This window comes from Oryza sativa, chromosome 3 (genome assembly GCF_034140825.1).
Source record: "Oryza sativa Japonica Group chromosome 3, ASM3414082v1".
Lineage (NCBI taxonomy): Eukaryota > Viridiplantae > Streptophyta > Magnoliopsida > Poales > Poaceae > Oryza > Oryza sativa.
In genome coordinates this window covers 8,253,665-8,279,861 of record NC_089037.1, presented here as the reverse complement: position 1 = coordinate 8,279,861, position 26,197 = coordinate 8,253,665, and the positions used below count along the sequence as shown (strand labels likewise).

The 26,197-nt window shown below is 44.1% G+C and overlaps 3 protein-coding genes across 3 annotated transcripts; 2 read left to right on the top strand and 1 right to left on the bottom strand.

The window, feature by feature from the left end:
• The first annotated feature begins 5,635 nt into the window (after window positions 1-5,635).
• On the top strand, window positions 5,636-10,866 carry LOC4332293 (phosphoenolpyruvate carboxykinase (ATP)). The gene is made up of 13 exons (XM_015775203.3): window positions 5,636-5,708; window positions 5,863-6,130; window positions 7,547-7,752; window positions 7,853-8,006; window positions 8,121-8,205; window positions 8,297-8,397; window positions 8,642-8,940; window positions 9,189-9,362; window positions 9,454-9,519; window positions 9,618-9,796; window positions 9,908-10,077; window positions 10,162-10,330; window positions 10,434-10,866. The coding sequence occupies exons 2-13, from the start codon at window positions 5,886-5,888 to the stop codon at window positions 10,575-10,577; spliced, it is 1,992 nt and encodes a 663-aa protein (XP_015630689.1). The 5' UTR covers window positions 5,636-5,708; window positions 5,863-5,885; the 3' UTR covers window positions 10,578-10,866.
• Window positions 10,867-12,031: 1,165 nt separating this feature from the next.
• LOC4332292 (uncharacterized) lies at window positions 12,032-17,392 on the bottom strand. Its single transcript, XM_015775201.3, has 5 exons — window positions 16,916-17,392; window positions 14,271-15,802; window positions 14,081-14,157; window positions 13,613-13,724; window positions 12,032-12,830 (listed from the first exon to the last, which is right to left on the bottom strand). The coding sequence occupies exons 2-5, from the start codon at window positions 15,661-15,663 to the stop codon at window positions 12,316-12,318; spliced, it is 2,097 nt and encodes a 698-aa protein (XP_015630687.1). The 5' UTR covers window positions 15,664-15,802; window positions 16,916-17,392; the 3' UTR covers window positions 12,032-12,315.
• Window positions 17,393-17,849: 457 nt separating this feature from the next.
• Window positions 17,850-22,050, top strand: LOC4332290 (protein CHAPERONE-LIKE PROTEIN OF POR1, chloroplastic). Its single transcript, XM_015772765.3, has 5 exons — window positions 17,850-18,009; window positions 18,457-18,651; window positions 18,748-18,848; window positions 19,286-19,730; window positions 21,600-22,050. Exons 2-5 carry the CDS (start codon window positions 18,500-18,502, stop codon window positions 21,748-21,750), a joined length of 849 nt encoding a protein of 282 aa, XP_015628251.1. The 5' UTR covers window positions 17,850-18,009; window positions 18,457-18,499; the 3' UTR covers window positions 21,751-22,050.
• The last annotated feature ends 4,147 nt before the right edge of the window (window positions 22,051-26,197 follow it).

The following is a 26,197-nucleotide window of genomic DNA, read 5'->3' as shown; positions in this document are numbered from 1 at the left end:
AGGGAGGGAAACCGACTTTGGTGGCGGTCAAGGAGAGCGAGCTGGTGGTGAGCTGGTGCAGTCGCACGACCAGCGTCCGCGCTTTGGCCGCAAGCGGCTGGGACCATGGATGACATCGGCGGTGGTCGGGAAAAAGGGGAAAGGAAGAGGGAAAGGAGGGCTTGACCCTTGCCGAAACGGGAAAAGGAGGAGGGAGAGGGGAGTGAGACAGGGGATGCCTCTCTCGGCCTTGGAAGCTAGCGGCGTGGAGCGGCGGGGCGGCAGCGCGGCAGGGCACGACGCAGGCGGCGCCAGGGCTTGACGCGGCGGCAACCGGGCGGCTGCGCGGCGCAGGCGCGGCAGGGCTGACGGCGGCAACGACCGGCCGGTCGGCCACGCGCGAGCGCGGGAAAGAGCGAAGGCGGTGGCGGGTTTTGGGCGGCGACGGCGGGAAGCGGCGTCGGCGCGAGAGAGAGAAAACGAGAGAGAGAGAGAGAGACAGCGAAAGAGAGGAAGAGGACGAGAGAGCGAGAGAACGTCCGAGAGAGGGAAGGGAGAGAGAGACAGCGCTCTCTCTCTCTCTCTCGGTGGTCACGTGCGGCGCACGTGGAGTTGGAGGGAGCTGAGAAGAGATGGGCCAGCGGCAGGTTTCGGCCCAAATCATCACGAGGGAGGTAAAATAGACTTTTGTAGAGAAGACTGATTTGGAGTGGATTCGAATTGGGGTTTTGGATTCGAATTCAAATTTGACATTCGAACTCGATGGTTTAGGGAGGAATCAAGGGAGACTCGAGGAGAAGTCAAGGAAGAGATTCAAAACGGAAACTTGGATATTTATTTTTTTTTTTTAGTCGGAGCGAATATTCGGCAAGGATTCAAAGGAAGGGATTGACTTTCGGAATTTGATTTTGGAGACTCGAATCGGAAGAGGAATTTTCGAGGTGGAGGATTCTGATTTCGATGAGAGGGAACAACGGGATTAAATTGAGATCCTTGGCACAACTTAGACTCTCACACAAAGAACGAAAATTTTCGCAATTAGGATTTTGCCGAGTTAGTTTTTTTTTAACGACTCACGAAAAGCGGAGCGTTACAACCTGCCCCGGGCGTTTGAAAACAGAGAGGCTCACCGCGCTTGCCTAGGCACGTGCCACAAGTCCGCATCTCACAGCCTCACGCCGTCACGCGCAGCCACGCCACGCAAAAGCGGAGATAGATAGATAGATATGCGCGCGTGGAGAGGATAGCGGGGGACGACGTGACGACGAGCCAGACGCCGGGCGGTTGGTGTGTATAACTGCCCAGATTACGTGCATGACGTCGAGCGCGCAAGGGCCACGGTTCATGTGTTTGCGAGATCGCGAAGCCTTCGATTCGCCCGACGCGCGCGGCCATAAAACCCCGCCAGCGCGAGTAGGCGTACGCAACAATCGACGTACGCAACCGCTCCCCGCCGCGCGTGTGGCGCAACCTTGTCACTGCCGCCTGCCTCCCGTTTCCCATTTCCCCATTGCGCGCGGCGCCTGTCACCGACGCGTGTGTGCACCGATCTCATGGGATGGCCGGATGGAGGGGGTGAATCCCCATTCAATTTTGCTATATATTTGTTGACAAATTTCCCCGAAAAATTTGACAGATGTAATTACAGTACAATCGTAGTGTAATTACACTGTAACTTGCATGTAATTACACAATCGTAGTGTAATTACACTGTAACTATAATGTAACTTGTATGTAACTTTCAAAAATCTCTCCGTAACATGTTATTTCGGTAAAATGGAGGTTGTGGGAACAAATTCTTTCACATATATGTGTGCTGTGATTGTTTTTTCTTCCTCACCAAAACAAATCTTGTAATAGATCTAACGATTCAAAATTACGTGAAACTTATATACAAGTTACACTGTAGTTATATGCAAATTACAGTGTAATTACATACAAATTACAGTGTAATTACACTACGATTATACTATAATTACATCTGTCAAATTTTTAGGAGAAAATTTATCGATAAATATATAGGTGTTCCCATCGCCATTTGGTTTTAGCCCCATCTATAACGCATTAACGCGCGTCCCATGAACAATACGATGTCTTCTTTCGATCGCGTTTCGTGCTACGTCGTCCAAGCTCAACAGGCACGTCTACTTTCAGAATTAGCCTAGCGGTGCATTGTGCACAACCTGGTGTAGGCGCCGTAGCATATGAACTACTAACTCGTACTATTTCTCAAATCTTGTTTCCTGTTTGGTTGGTCGACGGCGATTGTTTTGAGGCCCTCTTTTGCTTAGGCTTATAAGCCAATTTATAAGTCGAAAAGTCTAAGCCAAAACAAACAAGCAGTTTTTTATTTGACTTTTTTAAAGCCATAAGCCACTCTAATACTATTAAGCCAAAAGTTAGGTTAGAGAAGCTTTTTTTTCTTATATGAGATAGATGTATAACTCCACCACTAAACTTAGGACATTAAATCCACTGGCTTATAAATCATATAAGTCAATAAGTTGACTTAAAAAATCTAGGCCAATAAGTCTAAGCCTAAACAAAGAAGGTCTGACTAACTAACTGACCCAGTGATTTTTTTTTTATAAAAAAAGGAGCAAACTGACCCAGTGATGAATGATCAAAGACATTGTCCACTCGTGCGTGCAGTCGTTAGTCGGCTCGATCAATAACTTCGGCGAAACATCGTCCTCCCGTTACTGCCCCAAGAGCAAGGGGCAAGGGCACGCTGCTGCTACTAGGCCATCACGCTCGTGCTTGGAGAGTTGGAGACTCGTTCAAGTCCTGGAGCTTGAAGCCGCCGAGGGCATCCAACTAGGAACACGTTGAGTTTCAAAAAAAAAAAGTAGGAACACGTCTAAATACACGAAGAAAAATCCAGAGGATAATGTTGTGCATAGCCAATGCCATGTAGATGAGGATTGAGGAGTGTGACCCGGATTCGCGTCGGATATACACCGTGGCAATTGACTTCCTTTTTTATGAAGATAACCAGAAATGTATCTGCACATGGACAGCAAAGACAAACTCATGTATACACACAGGAAGAAGGTAGAATAATCAATAATAAAACGAGTCAAACGCTTACACTTGCATTACGGAGGGATGTAGTACACGCATCAAGCTCCACGTTTCCCTCTGTTCCTCATGTCACCTCCTATACAACAGGGATGCATAGTCACCACTACTACTACTTCCAAGCATTATCAAGAGTCATTAATTGACGGAAGAAAAATAAAAGCTTACAAGAAAATTCACCATACTTTTCACAATTCCATTTCGCTTCTGAGTGCAAAATGCACTACTACTAAAATGATCAGGAAAATTAATATTTCCCCGATTTCATGGCATCTGATCCACTACGCTTAACTGGGTTCACGGAACCAACTTGGTTACATGCACCCTAACGTGAATGGATTAACCATTAATTAATTACTCCCTCAGCTTCCCGGCAGTATCCCCTTCATTCACCAAAATCTCGAGAAATCTCATGGTTGAGGAGTTAGCGGTGAGTAGTAAATTGGGGGAGCGATAATGAAAAGGACAGATACACATCAGAAAAGTAGGAAAAAAATGACTAGGCTAAGTAGTTAATGTCTGTCATTAATCGACTGGTGAAGTAGACTCGCTTGAGTTGAATTATGCACAGCAAATTCGTTGCTTTTAGACTAGTATAGTGCAAGTGTTTGAAGACTTGTACTAGTACTACTTTTTTATTTGAGATGGAATACTTATTCACAGAACAAATGTTGAAAAGGGTGTTTCAACTTAAGCAGCGTAGGAGCAATAAGTTGTCGTCCCTATCCAATCCATCTCACGTACACATCTGCATGACTGCAAATCTGCAATTGCATGTTTGCGACGCACACAGACACATTAGCTGGGAGCCTGGGAGTTAGGATCAGGTTCACCAAATCATTTTAGGTAAGTTTACAATGATAAGACTGTTATCACACAAATCATCATGAGATTTATTGTGGTTTTAAAAATTAAGAAGATCACCATACGTGATAACCGTAAAATGACCGTACTGTGTTGCCCCTGGTTGGGACTGGATCAAATGTCAACACTGCTCTCTGTTCTTATTACGTATTTTTTAGAGGGCACGTCGGGCTGCTCAGCTGTGCACACCCTTTTTTGTTGGATTATCTTTGTGAGAGATTATTTTTTGTTGGATTTATCTTGAGAGGTTGGATAACGGCTAGATAGATGAACAGGTGAAGGCCGACCTGCGCCGACCCAGGATGGTCAGATTATCTGCGAATGATAATGGCGACCACAAAGGACTTGCATAATCGCACCAGTGATCTAGCTGGATGATTGGCGGTGCAGATGATAAGCATGCATAATAATCCTATTTGTAAATTACTCTACTTTGTAGTACTAATGCCTTTTCCACATACTTGGCCAATTTGTTTACTTATATATCTTAGGCAATCCAGTTCTCACTGCTACGGGTGTTAATCCTATTCCTATCAATGAATTTACAGCTACATCTCGTCATCTCCTGCTCCGTTTATAAAAGCTAACCACATGAATAATGTTAATCACATTGTTCTATTTGCAATTGAGATTAGTGATGGTCCTTTTCTTTCTGCTTCTACGTATCTCTACTAATACTGCAAAATCTATTAAAATCAGATAGTCGTCTACATCTTCTCGCACATCTTCATCCGCCACATGAAAAAACCATATTGCCTAAAAGACAAAATAAAAGAGTGTTTCTGCACGAGAATCAACCCATAAAAAAGTGGATAGATAAAATTCAACCCCATCAAACTAATTGTTAGTATTTCTTTTAGTCCTGTTGAAAAGCAGGAGCATAGTACCAGTTGGTGTAAAAGATAAGTTTTGTAAAAATTAATTAATATAAATATATAGATATACTCTTTTGAGAAGGAAACAACGGTGGTGACTACTGTGAATCACTGAATCTACTGAGCCAAATTTGCTAATTAGGAAAACAAGTTACCACGAATTTGTTTTTGTTGATTTCAAAGGAAAAAAATTATAAGTGTATATGTGGAACGTTTCGATGGATAACTACTGTAAACTATAATTTACTCTGAGCATCTATACAAAAGGAAAAGCGTGTGACAAATCCATTTCGTAGCTTAGCTAATCCAACCAATTTCCAGTTAACCGCCGTCTGAATTCATTTATCCAAGTCCCAAACCTGGTGCAACCGTGCAAAGTGTGCATGCAGCGAATTTGGTGGTGATTCCTCTCGCTCCGAGCCTCCGACGTTAACCACAACCTCCCGTGGGACAGAAAGTCCGACAAATATACGGTGCAAATCATATATATTAGAAACTCAAAAATTACCATTAAATTGAAAATTAAATGTACGAGAATCGTCCATGTCAATATAAGTCTCAATAAAATTTTTACTCATAAGTAAACTTACGAGTAAAATTTTTACCCGTGATAACGTAGATGAATCTTAGACGTTTATTTTTCGATTTAATGGTAGGTTTTAAGTTTTCACCGTATACATAGTTTTCACCGTATATTTTCCCATTTCTCAATCCTGATCGACGACGTCGGTATTTGGGCCTCGTAACTCAGGTTGGAACACCTACTCATGGTTAGAGCACCTAACCATGGTTAACTCGCTGCCCCTTTAAAAGCGCACCCGGACTCCGCCCAATACGCCCCACACCTCTCCACTCCTGTCCTGTCATCTTGTACACTATCGCGTTGCTGATCTCCTCCTCGACTGCCTCGTACGTGTTCATCATCTCTTTTAATTTCTCCGTGGTTTTTGCACCGGCATTTGGATGCTGCAAGCATCAATGGCAGAACCGGGTCGTAAATCGTAACTAGCGCTGTTATGTTGGCGTTGCTAATTAACGTGACTGTTTACTTTTTTTTTTGAAGGTTTCGCGCGACCGGAGACGGCCATGGCGAGCACGCCGAACGGGCTGGCGCGGATCGAGACGCACGGGGCGAAGACGAAGAAGCACGAGAACGGGATATGCCACGACGACAGCTCGGCGCCGGTGCGGGCGCAGACCATCGACGAGCTCCACTCGCTGCAGCGGAAGCGGTCGGCGCCCACCACGCCCATCAAGGACGGCGCCTCCTCGCCCTTCGCCGCCGCCCTCTCCGAGGAGGAGCGCCAGCGCCAGCAGCTCCAGTCCATCAGGTGACTCCTCGGCTCTCTCTCTCTCTCTCTCTTTTTTTTTGAGAACGCTCGTATAATAATAGGCTTTGCCTTTTGCTTCCTAACGAGCAATCTGAATTGGAAATGGCCACTGGCCAATGCATTTGTTAAGAAAACTAACAAGGGAATGACAAATGAAAATGGGAAATTTTAGCCGGGAGAAATGGAAATGGAAAATGAAGAGGAGGAATCGAACAATCCCCTTTTAGATAGGACGAAAGTAAAAAAAAATAAAATGACGTTGTTGCTGGATAATTTTACTCCCACATGGAAGAGAACGAAAGGATGGACCATGGTAATGGTAGTTGTGCACCTGTTCTGCCACGTGGACATTGGAGGACGGGCGTGTCAACCATATCCAGCAACCTAAATTCGTAACAGACACGTAGAGTTCAGAGCGTAAATGAAACGAATAAAGATAAACCAAAAGTAACTCACGGGGCCAAACCAAGTAATGTGTTTCTAAAAAAAAAAAGAAGTAATGTTGGGACTAGGATTACCGTGGGTTAATCGGCTAATACGCACAAAAAGTTGGACAAAAAAAAAAGTAGGTCCGGATTACAATCCCAGGTCGTTTTCCAGCAGAAAGGACAATCATCACAAGATGTCCGCACCGTGCCATGCACGCCCGCTGCCCGCAGGCCGCAGCCTTTCACGTGACATCCCCCGTGCACCGCACCGCACCGCATCACAAAATTGCCCAGAACATCCACCCGCTTGCACGCACCGCACAAGTTCGCATTCCCCCTCGCATCGCACCGAATCCACGCAAACCCCCAAAAATCCCAATACGATTTCGCAGTCATGCTGGGGAGCGAGCGAAGAACCTTGGCGTGACAGAATTCGATTGGGCGGTAGAGACAACAGAGGCGTTGATTTTAGCTGTATTTTTGGGAGAGCAATACATGCTTCCGTCATGCACGCTGCCGTTTGTGTCGATCGGCAACGTCGACGGTATCGCGATAGGGCTTGTTGGGGGATACGATACGACACGCACCAGCCGCCGATGCGGTGTCTCAGACGTAACGAACGCGAGCGCAATTTGGGGCGGCAACTTGCGCCGCGGGGATACCCGATAATCTCCTCATCAGCCTGACGCGGCGGCGTCGGTAGCTGTTGCCGTCGCGTAACTTGCGCCTGAATTTCCCCCAAGAAATTAGAGGAAACCTCGTATCGTTCTACACAAGCCGCTCGACACAGTATTCTATTCGGACTAACTAGACACAATGAGTTCATTGAGACATGGTCTTACTTTTATTTAGGAGTAAGTTTAGCAGTGGTAGCAAGCAACTGAGCAAGTGCTGATTTTCTTTGGATGTTCTTATTATTATTATTTTGACCTGATAAAGTGGTAATTAACTGATGGAACGATCCCTGTCACGATGACGTCTGATGCAGCGCGTCGTTGGCGTCGCTGACGCGTGAGACCGGGCCGAAGGTCGTCAGGGGAGATCCGGCGAGGAAGGGCGAGGCCGCGGCGAAGGGCGCGCCGTCGCCGCACCCGCAGCCGGTGCACCACCACCACCCGCACGTCACCCCGACCATCGCCGTCAGCGACAGCTCCCTCAAGTTCACCCATGTGCTCTACAACCTCTCGCCTGCTGGTACGCGACGCGACGCCAGAACGGCTGTAATTTTTGTTCAGGGATTATAACTCGTGACATGTGTAAGTGACGTGTTTTCTGGTGGGATGTGGGCGAGCAGAGCTGTACGAGCAGGCGATCAAGTACGAGAAGGGGTCGTTCATCACGTCCACCGGCGCGCTGGCGACGCTGTCCGGCGCCAAGACCGGCCGGTCGCCGAGGGACAAGCGCATCGTCAAGGATGAGGCCTCCGCGCAGGAGCTTTGGTGGGGCAAGTGAGTTCACCGCCTACTCTACTTGTGCATGTCAAAGCTCTGTTTCTGCAGGCTCTGCTTGCTGATTTGCAGCTGACTGATCACTCTGTTTTGCCTGTGTCTCTCCTACTGCAGGGGTTCGCCCAACATCGAGATGGACGAGCACACTTTCCTCACCAACAGGGAGAGGGCCGTCGACTACCTCAACTCCCTTGACAAGGTGATATACGACTCTCAAGTTCAGTGACCGTGTCAGTAATTTTTACATCAGCAGTTGATAACAAACTATATTTTGTTCTGTATTTCTGTAGGTGTTTGTGAACGACCAGTTCCTGAACTGGGACACGGAGAACCGGATCAAAGTCCGTATCATCTCGGCCAGGGCGTACCACTCGCTCTTCATGCACAACATGTAAGTGAAGCCGTCACTTTGCACTATCTTTAGGTCGCTCGTTCGTGTCGCCACCAGATAAGTTCACCTTGACGTATACTGCTCCATGATTATGAGATATATGTGACTATATGTTGTGTGTGTGTGCTGGAATCCTATTGCATGCCTACCAAGACATGGGGGATCATCTCACATCAGCGGCGTACTAAGTAGTAGAATTGCAGTAGTAACCGGAATGGATATGTGGGGGAAATGGGCTTGGCAGGTGCATCCGGCCGACGGAGGAGGAGCTGGAGGAGTTCGGCACGCCGGACTTCACCATATACAACGCCGGGCAGTTCCCCTGCAACCGGTACACGCACTACATGACGTCGTCGACGAGCGTAGACATCAACCTCGCTAGGAGGGAGATGGTGATCCTCGGCACGCAGTACGCCGGGGAGATGAAGAAGGGGCTCTTCGGGGTGATGCACTACCTCATGCCCAGGAGGGGCATCCTCTCCCTGCACTCCGGCTGCAACATGGGCAAGCAGGGCGACGTCGCCCTCTTCTTTGGACTGTCAGGTAATAAGATGGCTCTCCACGGTGGATGAAATGAAAAAACACCCGTGGTGCCGTCACCTGCTCAGTCTCATCTGACGCGTTCCCCTTGATCACCATATATATAATAACTGAATACATCATATCTGTTTGAGATCTTTGTTGCTGTGTGCATGATGCCTGTTTCACTGAAGAATTTGTGTTGTTAGTGCCCTTGTTGTTTACTGTCATCTTTTTGGCTGATTTTGTGTATGTGTTATTTTAATCGGCAGGTACTGGAAAGACTACTCTGTCAACTGACCACAACAGGCTGCTGATCGGCGACGATGAGCACTGCTGGAGTGACACTGGCGTGTCCAACATCGAGGGTGGTTGCTATGCCAAGTGCATAGACTTGTCACAGGAGAAAGAGCCTGATATTTGGAATGCCATCAAGTTTGGGACCGGTAGTTGCCTGAACCTTCAGTTTAATTTAGTCGATCATTCTAGTTTCTCCCGCTTGCCATTTCATTGATCGAAAATGTTTGGCGTCTGCAGTGTTGGAGAATGTCGTCTTTGATGAGCACACCCGTGAAGTTGATTACACCGACAAATCTGTCACCGGTAAGTTATCTCCAAAGCGCAATCCGGTTTCAGTCAGTCACAAAAGTTACAGCAAAAAACAAAAAATGGAAATCTCACAACTCTGAACTTTTCTGCAGAGAACACGCGCGCTGCTTACCCTATCGAGTACATCCCCAACGCCAAGATACCGTGCGTCGGGCCACACCCGAAGAACGTCATTCTCCTGGCATGCGACGCTTTCGGCGTCCTCCCTCCTGTCAGCAAGCTAAACCTTCCACAGACCATGTACCACTTCATCAGTGGCTACACTGCTCTGGTAAACAATTTTTGTTCAGAAGCAGAGTCACCTGCCTTACCTTCCTATCACCTTGATGATCAACAAAGGAATTTAGCCTGAATCTTCGTTATTGCATTGCCATTTCAACAGGTTGCCGGCACGGAGGATGGCATCAAGGAGCCGCAGGCTACGTTCTCTGCTTGCTTCGGTGCAGCGTTCATCATGCTCCACCCGACCAAGTACGCCGCCATGCTCGCCGAGAAGATGCAGAAGTATGGCGCCACCGGGTGGCTCGTCAACACCGGTTGGTCCGGTGGAAGGTATCTGCTACTGTCCACTGTAACAGCGTCCACACCATTGCACATTTACCTGTGGCATGAACTAACTCTGAATTCACTGTTCAGGTACGGAGTTGGCAAGCGGATCAGGCTGCCGTATACCAGGAAGATCATCGACGCCATCCACTCCGGTGAGCTCCTCACCGCCAACTACAAGAAGACGGAGGTGTTTGGCCTGGAGATCCCCACTGAAATCGACGGCATCCCGTCTGAAATCCTCGACCCGATCAACACCGTAAGCTCCGTAGCATCACGCATCAGTTCATGCCATTTCTGCTATACATGTAAAAAATGCAGAGTCTGAGTTGTTCTTCGTCGGAAATGTGGCCTCTGTGCAGTGGACGGACAAGGGCGCGTACAAGGAGACGCTCCTGAAGCTGGCTGGCCTGTTCAAGAAGAACTTCGAGGTGTTCGCCAACTACAAGATCGGGGGAGACAGCAGCCTGACAGACAAGATCCTCGCTGCTGGACCAAACTTTTGAGTTACTGAAGAATAAAAAATATGCAGATAAAGAACGCGATGAAGCTAGTCAGTTGGTTACAATAAAGAAGTGGGTCTATGCGTGTTTGCCAATGATGATGACGAAAATGTTGGATCGATGTGCAGCTACCGGTAGAGTTTAGCTAGCTTCCTATAAGTTTCATGCGTGTCTGTTAGGTTCTGTCAGTTTGTCTAGCTTGACGGTGTGTATGCAGTATGCTCCATTCCCCCTTCCCCTGTACACATCTCTATTTTCTGAATTGGAATTTGAAAGCATCTTGATTTGATCATATGTCCAGTGCTTGCTCCTCTGTTACTATACCATCAGACACCTCCATTCTGCCCTGCTTGTTCCATTTTGATGAATGGATTAATGAGTATGCTTCTTGAACTGTTATACAGTATGATTTTTTATAGGAAAAAAAACTAATTACATATGAATTTCTTACAATACTGTTCTATATTCATTTTCTAACTTTATAATAATTATTCATTTGTTTGTACCTTCAAAAAAATTATTCTCACACATTCAACACAAAAGGAATACACATATTTTTTTACGATAATACAAGTACAACTTACGATAAGGAGGTTCGTTCCCTTCGTTAAACTGAGAAGATCAGAACTGCACGGCATACAAATATCCCAGAGAAATTGATCGTGTCAGCATTAAGGGAATCACTTAAAAGATTTCCAAGAAATGTTGTTAGTCAGAACTATGACTTTTGAACCTCTCTCCCGAGAAAAAAGTAAACGAGAATCTTGTTCACCCACCGTACACTGGTACAGCACTGCTGCTCTGGTACGACAGCCGTTTGACATAGGGGTGATTTCCTTTTCATGGCGACGCCATGGATTAGTGCAATATTTGCTCTGCCAATTCGTTGTCGAAAGGTCAGCGATAATGTTGATTAAACGAGTGATAACCTTTTCAACATAGTGCCGGATCGTGCACGAGTGGCAAACTACCATGGCTTCTTCCTGACATTTTCTCTTTGATTAGGATTATTCAGGCATAACCGCATAAAAGAGTAATGAAGAAGGGGGCTGTTTTTCAAAGAAATGAACGACACCAGGTAAACGTTGTGGTGCTCGACATCATCCCGCACGCTTTATATTGCAGTATCAAAATTGAGCTTCAGCTTCAAGAAACTAAACTAGCTTGAGAAAAAAATTGAGAAAATTTATTTGAGAAAATTCTAGCTTTCAAGAATGGAGATGTTAGCATGGAAGGAACCATTTGCAACCATATCTATTGTCTATATTTCAGCTTGCAGGAGTTTTGGTGAGACCATTCAAATGAAAGCAAAAGTGATATTAGGAATTGTCAAAAAAAAACAAGCGATTTTTCCCTAATTATTGCACACGAATTGGACCTTCGTCTGTGAAATTCTTAAACCGTGAAATGTGGTCATATAACATGGCTAAATGTTTTCTCCAGACATATGGACCCAATTTCAATATAAGATACTGTGACATTAGTTTTCTTTCTATAAAAGTGCATGTATACATTATCCACAAATATTGTAACAGCAAGGCGACCCTCTTTACAAGTCCTTTATTGAAGTAAATTATTTGAGTTATCACAATTAGAATCTATAATTCAAGTGAGACAAGCTGTTAGAATCCTAAATCCAATCTTATGTAAATGCTCAAAATTTACAGTATATATATAATCACTACCTTGTGGGGCTTTGATTTCAGAAAGCTTCAATACTTCAGTTCTCACTTCTCAGTTGTCAGCAATGAGTAGGACCGTTGTTTTCATTTTCTGGCTGCGCAGAACAATTCTCAGCTTCAGTTTCCAACTCTGATGGTGGATCAGCCTCCAACTTCATTTCCTCAGAGCTCTGATCATGGCAGTTGTGTTCAACACTCGCCATCAGTGGCTCACTGTGGTCATTTTCCTCATCATCTTCACTAGAAGATGACATAGAGGCGACCTCAGGAATTAGAGGTGTCAAGCTGCTTGAAGGCAATTTTGCTATTGTGGCTCCTCCAGATCTGATCTTGGACTCAATAGCCTTGATCAGCGAGGCAGCCTCCTCAGGAGGCACGACACGAGCACCACAAGCAAGAGCAGTAGCATGCACCAGCGAGTTTGGACCTTTTCCTCGTTTGTACAGTTTAGGTAGAAAACCGGGTAGTGGCCCTGAATTAGGAAAACTTCCGTGTGGTTGTTGGATGGGTTCTGCAGGACGGTATGAAATTGGAACTGCTTCAATAGGAGCGGCCAACAACCTGTATTGGCCATCTGCATTCCAGGAAAATGGGAAGATGTCAGGAGAGCATTCTAACGGCAGGTAGCAATCAATCAAGATCCACTGGTAGATAGTTATCAAGTAGGGAAATCGACTAAATGATGAAAAGCTTTATGATGATGAGTAAGCACTCATGTGATCGCTGGGGAATTGAAAACAAATAATACTAGTAAATGTTTTAACAAGTACAGTGCAAATGCTTTATGATAGTAAATACTCACAGTGATTCACTAGAAATGATATAACCTCTTTTTGAAAGCTACCAGCAATGGTATGAATTATAACCATATTTGCACAACTATACAAGCTTTATTAAGTATCCTAAATGACTTATGTTCTTGGATTGCAAAAAAGAAAAAAAGTAACCCAGATAAACACAATGCTCCAAGCCACCTATCATTCCAAAGAAACAAAGAAATGCCAAACTGAAGAGTTTCAAGATCTATCGAACTAAATTGTCAGGCAAACTACTATAGTAGGCAAAACAATTGGTAAATTTTTGCAGATGAGGACAACAGACCACACACGAATATTCTTGTTCCTTCAAAAGAAAATGGTGTCAAGAGGCATTACTAAACATATAATTATTGGGTCATTTCTAAAATTTTAGTGTTGTAAACTTACTATCTTATCTTGCCACATATGATGAAGAAAACAATTGACAGGCATAAATATCTAATAGATTTCTAAACTGATGCATCTGTAATTTCTATCTAGAATTTTAAATATTACTTTTACACTTATTTCCTGTAAACAGCAGAAGGAAATGGATTACCTGCAGAATCTCCAGTTGGATTCTTCATTATAGGCATGTACAGCGTGAGAGGTATCGCAGGAATAGCAACCGTAGTTTCTTTAGAAAGTACATGAAACCTTTCATCCTTTCCCTGTAAGGCTTGATTACAAGTGGAATCCGCGGTCAGAACTACGCATAAGATCTTTCTAGTCCAATACAGAATACACAAATCGTCTAGGTATATTAGGGCCTGTTTGGTATAGCTCCAACTCCTAAATTTAACTCCAGGAGTTGAGTCTGGAGTGGAGTTGTGGAGCTGCCTAAACCCAGCTCCACAACTCTAGTTCATTTTGTGAGAGAGCTCCACTCAGCTCCACTCCCAGTTTTGGTGGAGCCGAAACTGTTTGGCTGAGCTCCAGCTCCAGAAGGGGTGAAGCTGGAGCTGGAGCTGTGCCAAACAGGCCCTTAGTAACAGTATGACATATAAGCAAGCAGGTAATTTGTAACCTGGGATTTCTGCGAAGAGTCTTCCTTTCTGTTCGCAGCCAAACAAGAACTTTCTGATACATGCTTGACTTCCCCCGCTGTTGATACAAAAGCAACAGTTACAAATAAAACAATTATCCCAACATCATTCGGTGTGGAGAAAGCACTAACAAAGCAATGGATTAGCTTATCATTATCATAACATAGTTACCATTTATAGTTAAATCACATGAGAGTGGAATATTGTCAGCACAATTCGAGCTTGAATGAGTCAAAAGGTTGGTTGGTATTAGCACAAGACTGGGACTGGGCTCTTGCAAAAACTTGAGCTGTGGTGTCATTGTTTTCTGTTTGTCATCATTTGAACATTGCGAAGCACTCATAGTTTCCATTTGCATAACTTCATGTTTACTCTGTGACATTGTCGGGTGACTCCTTTTGACTTCAGAAACCTTCTCTGCAGCCTCTTTCAAGGCATTCATTGCCACATGGTAAATTTCTTCTGTAACTGACCCTTCTTTTGCAAATTTTATGGCTTCCTGACATAGATGGTTGTAAAGGACAGTTAGTGAATCTGTAGAATTACATTGAATTCCTGTGCTACATCCTTCAGCCTTTACTTCATTAGGATCATTACTCGTTGCAGCAAAATCAATAACTTCTCTAGAAGAATCATTTGATGTAATAGGGACTGCTCTAGAAGATAACAAAGAATGGTTATGCTCCTTCTCAAATTTAGAAACCATCCATTTTCCAGAGTTCATCCTTTTCACTACAATCATAGCTTTGCATCCAACTCTTGTTATCATTCTAGGGCGCTTCGTTGTTTTGCCTCCATCTGTAATATCTTTTCTGGCTCGAACCTCACGGAAGCCTTCCTTGGAACACACGATCTGGCGTGAAATGATTGAATTATCACGTCTTGAACGGCAGTACCTGCTAATACGTGCACGGAAACCATTAACCCTCGCATAGTTAATATAGAATAATTTAGCAGCTTCTTCAGATTCAAATTCCATACCCTCGACTGGCTCATCAATAGGGTCCACCTCAATAGAATGTGGATTTTCCATTAGATCACAATCATGATGTTCTCCAGCATGAGGTTTTCTTGGTGGAACCGGTCCATGATTATGGATTTTTATGAATTTGGTAACAACCCATTTGTCAGGCCCAAACTTTTTAATCATTAACATGGCCTTGCAACCAACTCTAGTTCCTACCCTTGCTTGCTGTTTCTGGTCCACATGGAGGTTTTCACAATCACGAGTTTCATGAAACCCCTCTTTTGAGCAGACAATACGACGAGAAATTATTGAATTATCACGTCTAGAACGAGTGTACCTGCTGATTCGAATTCTAAAACCTGCATGTCTTGCATATTTGCTGTAGAAATCCCTCGCAGCATCTTCAGACTCAAATTCCATTCCTTCATAAGGCGTTAATTCAGTATCAGCTTCATGTCCAATTAGCTTTTGAGCTTCAGGATCATGCATGGCTGAAGTCTCCATGTCAGTAATGACTCTGGGAAGTTCTATTGAAGAATCCCTTGGCTCATTGTCTTGATTTGGTTCACCAACTGAACTGGTTACCACACCTTCCATGACTCCTATCCACGTTACAGCACAAATGCAACAACACCCAAGAGAATCAATTACCCATCAAGTCACTAAGCTCAAAGTTAGCAAAGACTTCAGAAACCATCCTGATTGCAGACTTGTTCCTGTGAAGAACTTAGGAGAACTGGTCCAAAATCCGAAGGTAATGATTAGATATTGCCATATTGGGGGAAAAATCATCATATCTTGTAAAGGAAAACTGTAATGACTCGACAGTTATAAGCCCAAAACCTTAGCTTAGCAAAAACATATGAAATTACCGAGAAAAAGTACTCAGTTACTCAGGCAGTAAGTAAATATGGACATATGGATACCGAAAAGGTATCTGGAACAACTATTTGGATAATGCAAAAACAAAAAACAGATCGTATTTACCTGAATTATTTATTGATTTTCCATAAAGTACATAATTTAAGGATCTTAACAAAGTTAGATTGGGAAGTTAAAGGTATATGGTGACTAAAAACTTTAATATCAAACTGGAACTGCTAATTTATGAGCATCAAGAGAAGTACTCTGTGGTGTGAATATTCTTAAACATCTTGAAGATGAAGTTCATAAAAGATATTTAAATGATAATCAAGTGCAATATGCGGACGATTAGTCGGATGATTAAACAAAAAGTGGCTGATTAATCCCTAAAAATGGAGATGAACGGTGCACTGGTCGGAGGTTAAAGCACCTAGTTGTGAGCTCTAGGAGATAAAACAAGAAATTGTCTAAAAAATCCCTTAAGTTTAATGGCTTTAGTATAAGGTAAGATAAGTGTGAAGGGCGTTTTTTTAGCGTGTCCAGGAAACTATAGGGGCTAAAGTGCAGAGCAAACATCCTAGTCATATTGAAAGTGCACCTTTGTTGTTCCTTTTCTAAAACTTACTATTGTTGAATGTGCACTAGTCCCATCAATGAAATTAACAAGATCTTAGAAAGAAAGTTTCCAACAATAAACCTTATTCCGCTGCAAGCCTAGAAATAACACATATAATCCCCAGGGATCCACTTCTCACACACATAAAACGGTCAAACACTCCAAAACTGTTCGAGCGCTTAGCCCTGTCCATGCACGATGACAAAAAAGAAACCTTCCATTTATAGCATGCAGAACACTCTACTCCCACACGCATATTAAGCAAAGACAGAAGTGAACTTTAGCCCAGGTCAACAAAACTCCAAAAGGCAAGATGAAATGGTCAAGAAAAGAATTCTTTTGGAGGGAAGAACTTATTATCATGGGTACCTGGAAGAGTAGGATTCCAATACTCCCAATCCCCCAAACGGCCACAGAATAACGCCGAGGAGAGAGCCAGCCAAACAGTCAATAGCTCGAACAGTTGCACCGCAACCAACTACGCCACAGGTGCGTGGGAGCGGTCAAATCGCATACAAACTCAACGACCAGACCCACATCGACCGGCGCCAAGACGAAGACGAAGAAGAAGAACCGCCCCTGCAGCAATTCGTCGCCGGAGAATCGCCGCCGCGGCCGTTCATCGTGAGAGGGATTACCGGGTGGGATTAGTGGGGGGGAGAGGACTGCAATTGGGAGAAGAGAGAGAAGCAATTAAAGAAAGGAGACGCGACGCGAGTGGGGGAGGAGGAGAGGAGACGACGAGGCGGATGAGGCCGGATCTCCGAGGCGGAGCCCAGCGGACGGCGGAGGATCGCCCGCGCGGGGTGAAGCGGACGGCGGAGGATCGCGTGCGTGCGTGTATCCACCCCCACTGTCCAAGTGGATAAACTTAGGCTCTGTTCGGTGATAGGGGAGATTGAGTCTTGTTTTCCGCGCGCACGCTTTTCAAATTACTAAACGGTGCGTTTTTTTAAAATAAATTAAATAGGAAAATTGTTTTAAAAAATCATATTAATTCATTTTTGAAATTTAAAATAGTTAATACTTAATTAATCATGAGCTAATGGCTCATCTTATTTTACGTATCTTCTCAATCTACTCAATCCCATTCTCCTCCTCAGACACACATTAAAGTACACTTGGAGTGATGCTGACGTGGGAGAGCAGGGCCCACCTGCAGGAGAAGGGGGACGACCTTGACCGTGGCCATTGCATTTGCATTCCGTTCCCAGGTGGGGCCCACTCCTTTTTTGGGATCGCGGTTGGGCTGGGCCCAATTAGGCCCTGAGAGTATAGGGCCATCTAGGACGAGGAGGAAATCGGAAGGAAATTACGGAAGTACCACCACCACCCTGCGCAGCGTTCTCCTGTACCCTCACCGACGCGACACCACCCCGCCCCCCCTTATCCACGGAGGCGGCCTCCTCCTCCGCCCAGCGCCGCCGCTCTTGGTCCGCCGGACGCGCGGGTCACCTCCCACGGTAAGGCTCCTCGTCTTCGCCTTCTTGACCCCGCTCGATTCCGGTGCGGCGCCGGTGCACCGATGGTTAGGTTAGGACAGGTTAGGTTAGACGCCGGGATGGATGCTGATGCAGGTGCAGGGTCCGTGGGTTGTAGGGTTGGTAATGGCATGTAGGGTTCCGGTGGCACTGTGTGGTGAATGGTGTGAATTTTTCAGGCTACACACCCCTTGATTTCTGAGGGTGACGGTCGGTTGGCTGCTAATCGCTCGATATGTTCCTCCTTGTCTGAATTAATTGCTTTCTTATCCAGGTTCCTAAGTTGTATATTGTGATGATTGTACTTTTTTTAATTAATGGGTGTGGGTAATCTGCTAGCGTTCGGTTGTGTATCTTTGTGCATGGCATTGGTTTTCCTTTGCTAAATTTGTTCTAGGTGATTGATGAATTTACTGTTGTTGTGCTTAGGAGGGGAAAGGCCTCAATTTAGGCTGTTCAACTATTCCTTGAGATGTTGGCACATAGTCTAGCAATCAATCCTTCAAGGGCTGCTCGATGTCCGGTTACTTCGAGGGCGTCGAGTGCACCCTTGGGACTTGTCTCTTCGTTGGCCTTCAGCAGGGGACGTAAGGAAAGTGTTAAACTTTTCATCAATGTGGATAGGTATTGTATCTTGTGCTTCTTCTGGCCTCATCAACTCTCTGCCAAAGATTTCTTTAGTTTATGCAGTGGGAAATCTTATTGCGATCCTTCATGCAGATACACAAAGTATAGTACTCCTTTCTGTTATGCACCGCGAAACACCAGAATCACACCGCTTGCTACTGCATCATTTGGTGACACAGCTGACTCGTCAACTCGTAAGTATTTAACTTCCTAGGGCTATGTAAGAAAAAAATGTAACATAGTAAGTACATATATGTACTTTTACCAACCAAATTTGTCATGTTGAATTATAGTAACGAGCAGTATGGTTTACTAGGAACCACTTGGTATACCTCTGTAACAAATTGTGTAGTTTGCTGTAAGGCATGCTTGATATTAAATTGTAAAAGTATAAATACCTAACTATACCATGGCCAAAGCATTGGACATTATATCAAAATCACGCCATTTAGTCTCACAATCTGTTCCTCTAATGTTTTATTTGAGATCACATATACTTTTTCTCACAATCTGTTCCTCTCATGTTTTATTTGAGATCACATATACTTTTTATTGTCCTGTCGGTTTTGTTGTTTGGATTAGTTCTTTTTTGTAATTATCACCTCACTTTTTAACCGCTTAATTTCTTCAGCCATCTTTCCTAGAATCCATGTGAAGGATCCCTATCAGCGACTTGGAATCAGCAGGGAAGCATCTGAAGAAGAAATTCGAGCTGCCAGGAATTTTCTGATAAACAAGTATGCAGGGCATAAGCCAAGTGTTGATGCAATTGAGTCTGCCCATGACAGAATCATCATGCAGAGTTTCTCTGATAGAAAAAAACCAAAAGTGGATCTCAAGAAAAAGTATAGGGAACTTACTCAGTCACGTCCAGTCAAGGCTATTCAGGGAAGATTTCAAACACCTTCTAGTAAAGTGATTTGGCAGACAGCAATAACTTTTGTATTGCTTGGAGTGCTTACCCTTGTTTTCCCTACTGAAGAAGGGCCAACTCTCCAGGTGGCCATCTCTTGTGCAGCAAATATCTATTTCATTTATCAGAGGCTGAAAAGTGGATGGCGAACATTCTTTTATGGGTATGTTTTCTTCCTCTTTGCAGTTTTTTTGTGTGTTTTAGCCTTTAGCTAATGGTATATCCGAGTAATCTATGGTTAGTTCCATACACTATAGTGTTTACACAGCACATGATCACTCCTCTGCTCAAAGCATAACTCTGCATAGTTTCCGAGGACAAATATGTAAAATGCACACAAGAACATGTTCTCACCTCATGAAAGCGAGGACATCTTATTTCTCTCTGTCTTCCACACCTGGCGTGTTGTAAACTTCGTGCTGCATCGTTCAAAATATTCTGGGAGCTTTTTTTATGTTGTGCAGATCATGCTGCACTGGGCAGTTCTAGAACTTCAAGCCCGTAATACAAGGACTGGATTGTAGTACTTGGCTTGGGATTCAATTTTGGATTGCTTTTTGAATCCTAAATATTTTCTACTTTTTTCACTTGACAATTTAATATCTGCCGGTCTGCACTCTATGGTAGCTTTTGATATTTAGGACTTAAAAGTAAAAGGGTTTGCCTCTGAAATACATAATAGAATGTATCATTCTTGTCATATTATGATATCTACTGTAATTAGGCCAGCTTTCTTATCAAAATAATGTTGGGAGCCTGTTTCCACTATTTGATGTATATAATAGAATATATCACTATCATTTTATATTGTCAACTGATAATGCAACCAGTTTCCTTAATCCAGAATATTCTTCAAATTTTGTTTTTCATTGGATCCATGATCCGATTTACCCCACGAGTTATGAACTCATTCATCAGCCTTCACAATACAAAGTGTCTGTCTATTCAGTGCCAGGTGCTCATCAAATGTTTTGAGAACCTATCAAATAAATAATAGAGTGAAATACATGGCCGGTCTCTAAACTTGTGTGGTGGTGTCATTTAGGTCCGTGAACTTGAAAATTGCATGTTTAGGTCCGTGAATTTGGTTTAATGTACCACCCCGGTCCAAACATCCTTTGACTGCGTTTGACCGCCAACGTGGCATTGCCACGTAGGCAACACTTTTGCTCTCAGCCCCCTCCACATCACAACATGTTGCATAAACGTGCCACCGCTAACCCCGCTGCACTGCGCTTCCTCCTGCCACTTATCGCACCGCCGAGGCCGCCACAGCCGCTACCTCTCGGCCTCTTTCCGCTAACCTCACCGTTGAAACCCTAGCCGATTTAGGGATATTTTGGGGGATTTGGGTTGAAATGCTCTAGTCAAGGCAAGTTATGTGCGAAGGTATATGTGGAGGGGGCTGAGCACAAAAGTGTTGCCTACGTGGCATGCCACGTTGGCGGTCAAACGTGGTCAAATGACAATTGGACTAGGTGTGGTACATTAAACCAAGTTCACGGACCTAAACATGTAATTTTCAAGTTCACGGACCTAAGTGACACCACCCCACAAGTTTAAGGACCGGCCATGTATTTCACTCTATGCCTATTCATTCTTCTATCAATCTCATTGTTCTTATTATGTGCAAGTGCAACCTAGGCGCCACCTATTATGGCATGTCAATCTCATTGCTTTTTTAGAACTTTTCTTCAATGGGAATGGTGCAAAATGTGTGAATCTTGTTTATTCTACAAAAGTTCTATATTTTGAGGCAACTATCATGAATTCGTGATGGATCAGAGAGTAGTTGTTTTGTGATGGCATACTGCAGTTGTGTGTAATAGACATGTCAATACTAGTAACACTTTAAACTTGCTTTCATAGGATTCATTTATTAAGGATTGGATGATTTGAAGTTTATCATTTAGGTGACTTTAATGTGTTGTCAACCTTTCATGTATAATTTGTGTAATAGGCAAAAGGATATAGTCTCTGGCTATGCATAGGTGTGGTCAATTCCTGATGCTAAGTTTGTCTGATTTTTCAGGTTCGGATCCTTCTTTGCTTCCTGGTTCCTTGCCACATTCTTGATGGTTTCTGTAATTCCGCCTATACTGCCTGGTCCAAGAAACTTGGAAGTGAGCACTGCATGTGTTACTTATGCACTCCTTTTTGTATCATCGGCCTTCCTGAAGTAGGAAATCTCCATGTTGTCATTTTCTTGTTAGCCACTAGTCTTTCAACAATCAAAATGATTCCCACTTATAATAGCTTGTACAATCCATCGGCATCTTCCTTTTTTCAGAGTTTTTTTCAGAAGTGGAAATGTAGTCCTTTGCTGGGTTGCTAATAGTTAATATAAGGTTGTAGTGTGAGGTGTAGAACATTTTTTTGCCCTGGCCCTTGAGAGAGTTTGATACCTCCTCTAGATATTCTCAATGCTGTATTAAATACAGTTGGTTTTGAGATAGATAATATGAGATACTACCTCCGTTTCATGTTATAAGACTTTCTAGCATTACCCACATTCATATAAATGCTGTCTAGATTCATTTACATATATATGAATGTGGGCAATGCTAGAAAATCTTATAATATGAAACGGAGGAAGTAACATTTATGTGGATTAAAATGTGAGACTAAGTTCAATCCAGTAATCGTCTTTTTGGATTTTATTTCAATCATTTTCCTGGAGTGCGGCTTCTCAACAGTAATGATTGAGCTTGCAAGACCGGAACTGAAGGAGTATCTTAGGTTGTTATGCCTGCTCTGATCAGATCTTGGCAGCTCTGAGTTGTTGTGCCTGCTTTGTCGTTTCGTCGTCAGCTGTTGCAGCTCCAGACTCCAGAGCTGTGAATCCGTGACCCAAAAGCCAGCAATGCATTGGCAGGAAGAATTCAGAGGAACAGTCATCACATTGATAGGTTAGTGACATTCCTGTTGGTGGGGGGGCCTTGCTAGTAGATTAGTAAATCACTTGATCCGATCTCCACATTGCTTCACAATTGCTAATAATCTAAAGGGTTCCTGTGTCGGGCAGGCTTGTTGCATGTGTAGTATGTCCTCATGTGATGAATGGTGATGATGTTGATGCACTAGCCTTTTGTGGTGGATTTGGCAAGGCGTCAACTGACACGGAAGGATGGCCTCAAACCTTCACATATCTTTTGAGAGCACCCTAGAGGATAGAGTAGCTAATGCATAGTGGCTACGCTTATCAGTTATCAGCAACTTTTCTCACCTACCCACTAATTATGGTCAAACTAAGGTATCCAAAAGAAAAGAAGAGAAGAGGATTGGAAAGGATATTTGGTGTGGCAGTGTAATTAATGGTGTTTAAATCTTGGTGGGTGTAACCTTAAGCGTGTGTTAAAACGGACACAAAAGTACGTGATACATATTTGGTTATATATCTATCCGTTGATAGATATAGAGACGGGATTTCTATTCACTATCTTAAAAAAAAAGGGTGTATGAACAACTCTTTATGTAATTAGAAAAGTACAAAGAGTATGGACAACTCTCAACTCTCGTCTGCCTTGTTTTAAACCATTGGCTAATTTATTTTCCATGAAATTAGCAAAATTGTTGGTTCCTTTTTCCTTTCTGTTTTAGTCCTTTGTTCTGGGTTGACTCGCCGCTAGGTGGGTTGCCGCCATTGTCCTCTCAAATCTCCATCACTTCGTCGATGACAGATTAGCATCTTACACAAATCTTATCCTGCAACCGCGTGATATTATTATTGTTCACCTGTATCAGGTTGATTGATTCTCTGGTGATGCTTGATGTTATTATACTAGCTGTACATCTGAAGCGCGGTTGTGTGCACTCCATAACTGCAGGTAACTTGCATAATTGCGCAAGGGGAGCTAGTACGTGAACGTGCAAAACGCAGGACGTCAGATCTAATCCTTTTTTCTCCTTTATTTCTCTCCGTTTCTTTTGGCTTCAGATACCGTACTGATCCCTTCTGCTACATTACATGGTCATCAAAGCTGTCGCGTTCAATGATTTGGCCCCGTCCTTTGCTGCTATGACCATTCTCCTATCAGATGGATCTTGACAAGATAATGTTACGACATCCAGCGATAATAGCCTTTGGCCCTTTCGCCTTTCGGCATTCCATTTCCAGAACATGTTTCAGATTTTTAGTGCCAGTGCACCTTGGATCAGGCCCTGCCTGGCTGCCTGCCTCTCCCATTTTTTTGCCTTGTGTTGTACGGTAGATTTCATCGATTAATTCATCATTGTCCTTGTCGATCTCGCTGAGAAACTCTCTCGTGCCAGAAGCTGCGCTGGCGATCGTTTCACGTAGTCTGCTCCTGTCGCGCTGCCTCGAAGTTATTACTAGTAGTATCCTGAGACGTGCCGTGCCGTGCCGCTCTTCGACGACGCTGCCGTGTTGCACGGCAGCGGTGCTCCGTGCATCTTATCTGCTCCGTAGTATCCCTGTCAGCGTGTCACTCTCCCCCTCGCCGAGCTCATCTTTCTCCTTGCTTGCCGCGGCATCATCTACGCTGCAATCGCATCCGTGCAGAAAATGGAGGCTTCAAGCCGGTGAACTCTCCCAGTTCTTTGCTGACTCTTCCAAGCAAAACTCTCCTCATCAATGGCATCACTTGGCTCACCTTGTACGCCCCAAACCCCATACCAGATAGATTTAAAAAAAAACATCTTAGAATATAGTGAAGATGAAGACGAAGGTAGGGTACGCAAAACGAAAAAGTTATTAACATGTGATTAATTATTTTTTTAATTAATATAAATTTGAAAAATAGGTTTATTTAATATTTTAATGCAACTTTTATATAAATTGTTTTTTAAGAAACACGCCGTTTTATAGTTTGAAAAGTATATATCTTATTAACGAGAGAGGAACACCACCGAGCAAAGAAAAGGAAAGTTAAGGTAACCAAGAATCAAAAAGAATAATCCGATGAGTTCCCATTACACTGGGAAGTCTTGGACACATCGATCGGCGAAAAATTCTCTCGTTTCGGCACACAAACGCAGCGTGCACATCGCCCACATCCACATCGGCGTGACCGGCCCGGCCGGCTCTCCCGCACGCTGCTCCAAAAACCCCGACGCGAGATGACGACAAGGAATCGAGTGGAGAAGGAAGGCGCCGTTTGCCCGTTTTGTTACGTTCTCGCGCATTGGTGGCAGTGGCAGTGCCGGTGGTGCCGCACGCGCGCGCCGGTAGCACACCTACGCACGGAGAGCCCGGACGAATCCGCCGCAAAGGACGAGGAGAGTTACATCAGATTCGCACGTCGAGACGTAGAGCGATCTCGCGCCGATGTGCTGCTATTGCTACAAGGATGCCGCAACGAACCGCGGCAACAGTGACGCCGCACCTGCAGCCTCCCGACTGCGAGTTCAATTAAAGGCCTGGACGCTCTGATGATGATGATGATGAAGAAGCCCTGGACGCTCTGCTTCACCCGTTTCACTTCTCATTTTCGCTCCCCTCTTATCCGGTTTTTTATGTATTGGAATGGTTGAGGTGGCGAATGGAGCAGCACAAGATTTTGTTTTTGGTAGTCAACAATTTTCAGAAAATATGGATTTGTTCTTTTGAATCCATGTGCCTCCTTTCTTGCACAGCATTCGGATGACACTTCTGGATTTTCCTTGTGTTAACAGATGACAGGACACTATGGTACATCTGTGTCAAAAAAAAAGGGTTTAAAGATTGTCAAGGTGGCGTAGGTAATTTCGTTACTACTAAAAGTGAATCGAGAAATGGTCGCCTTCTACATTGACGTGCAAGATGTGTGGTTTGCCCACTGTAAGTAGCAAATCAGCACCAAATACGATTGACTTGAGCTGAGCCACACCTAAGCCGAGCACCTGCTCTGGAGAAGAACCAGATGTTCAATTCGATTCAGGAGCCTCTGTAGTGGGTTAGGTTCAGGATTCGGCATCGCCATTCTCGGTTTTGTGGTTACTATGTGTTCTAATTTCAGACGCTAGTCAATGTGATAGACGGCAATTAGACGCGCCACTGATCGATAAATGGTGAGGTTTGACTCTACAATATCAAGCTAGTGACTGCTTGCTTATCTTCAGTTAATTTGGCTTATCTTCAGCAAAAGTTTTTACTAGAAAACCGTTCTTCGTACGGGAATTTTACAGCGTTCCAAACATCCCAGCTTATGACAGTCCAAACAATAGGCTTCTGCACTACCATAGGTCTTTATATATGCTTGTGACTTGTGAAGAGTACTAATTGCATAGCCCGGGCAAATATGCTGTGAATGCAATCAGGTGGGTCACCCAACTAGGTTAACAATGGCGTGTGCCATGTCGATTTCACATTGAACTACATTATATTCGAGCATCCAGAGAAAGATTATGCAGTCAGTTTCTTCAGTAGCCAAAAAAGAAATATCTACCTCTTAGAAATCCAAGTACTTGAGTGTAGCAGTTGCCTCACGTGGTTCTCATGCCACAAAAACTTGGTTAGCTCTATTAGCTTTTTCTTCAAACAAAAAGGGCGCGTGTATCTTTGGTAGATTTTGTAGAGTTGAGCGTAATGCTTTGGTACAAATTCCATATGTAGAGCAGTTTGGTTTGATATCAAATTTAACCATGCTAAATTTTGGTTGGATACGGAGGCCGTTTAGTTTGTTACCCCTA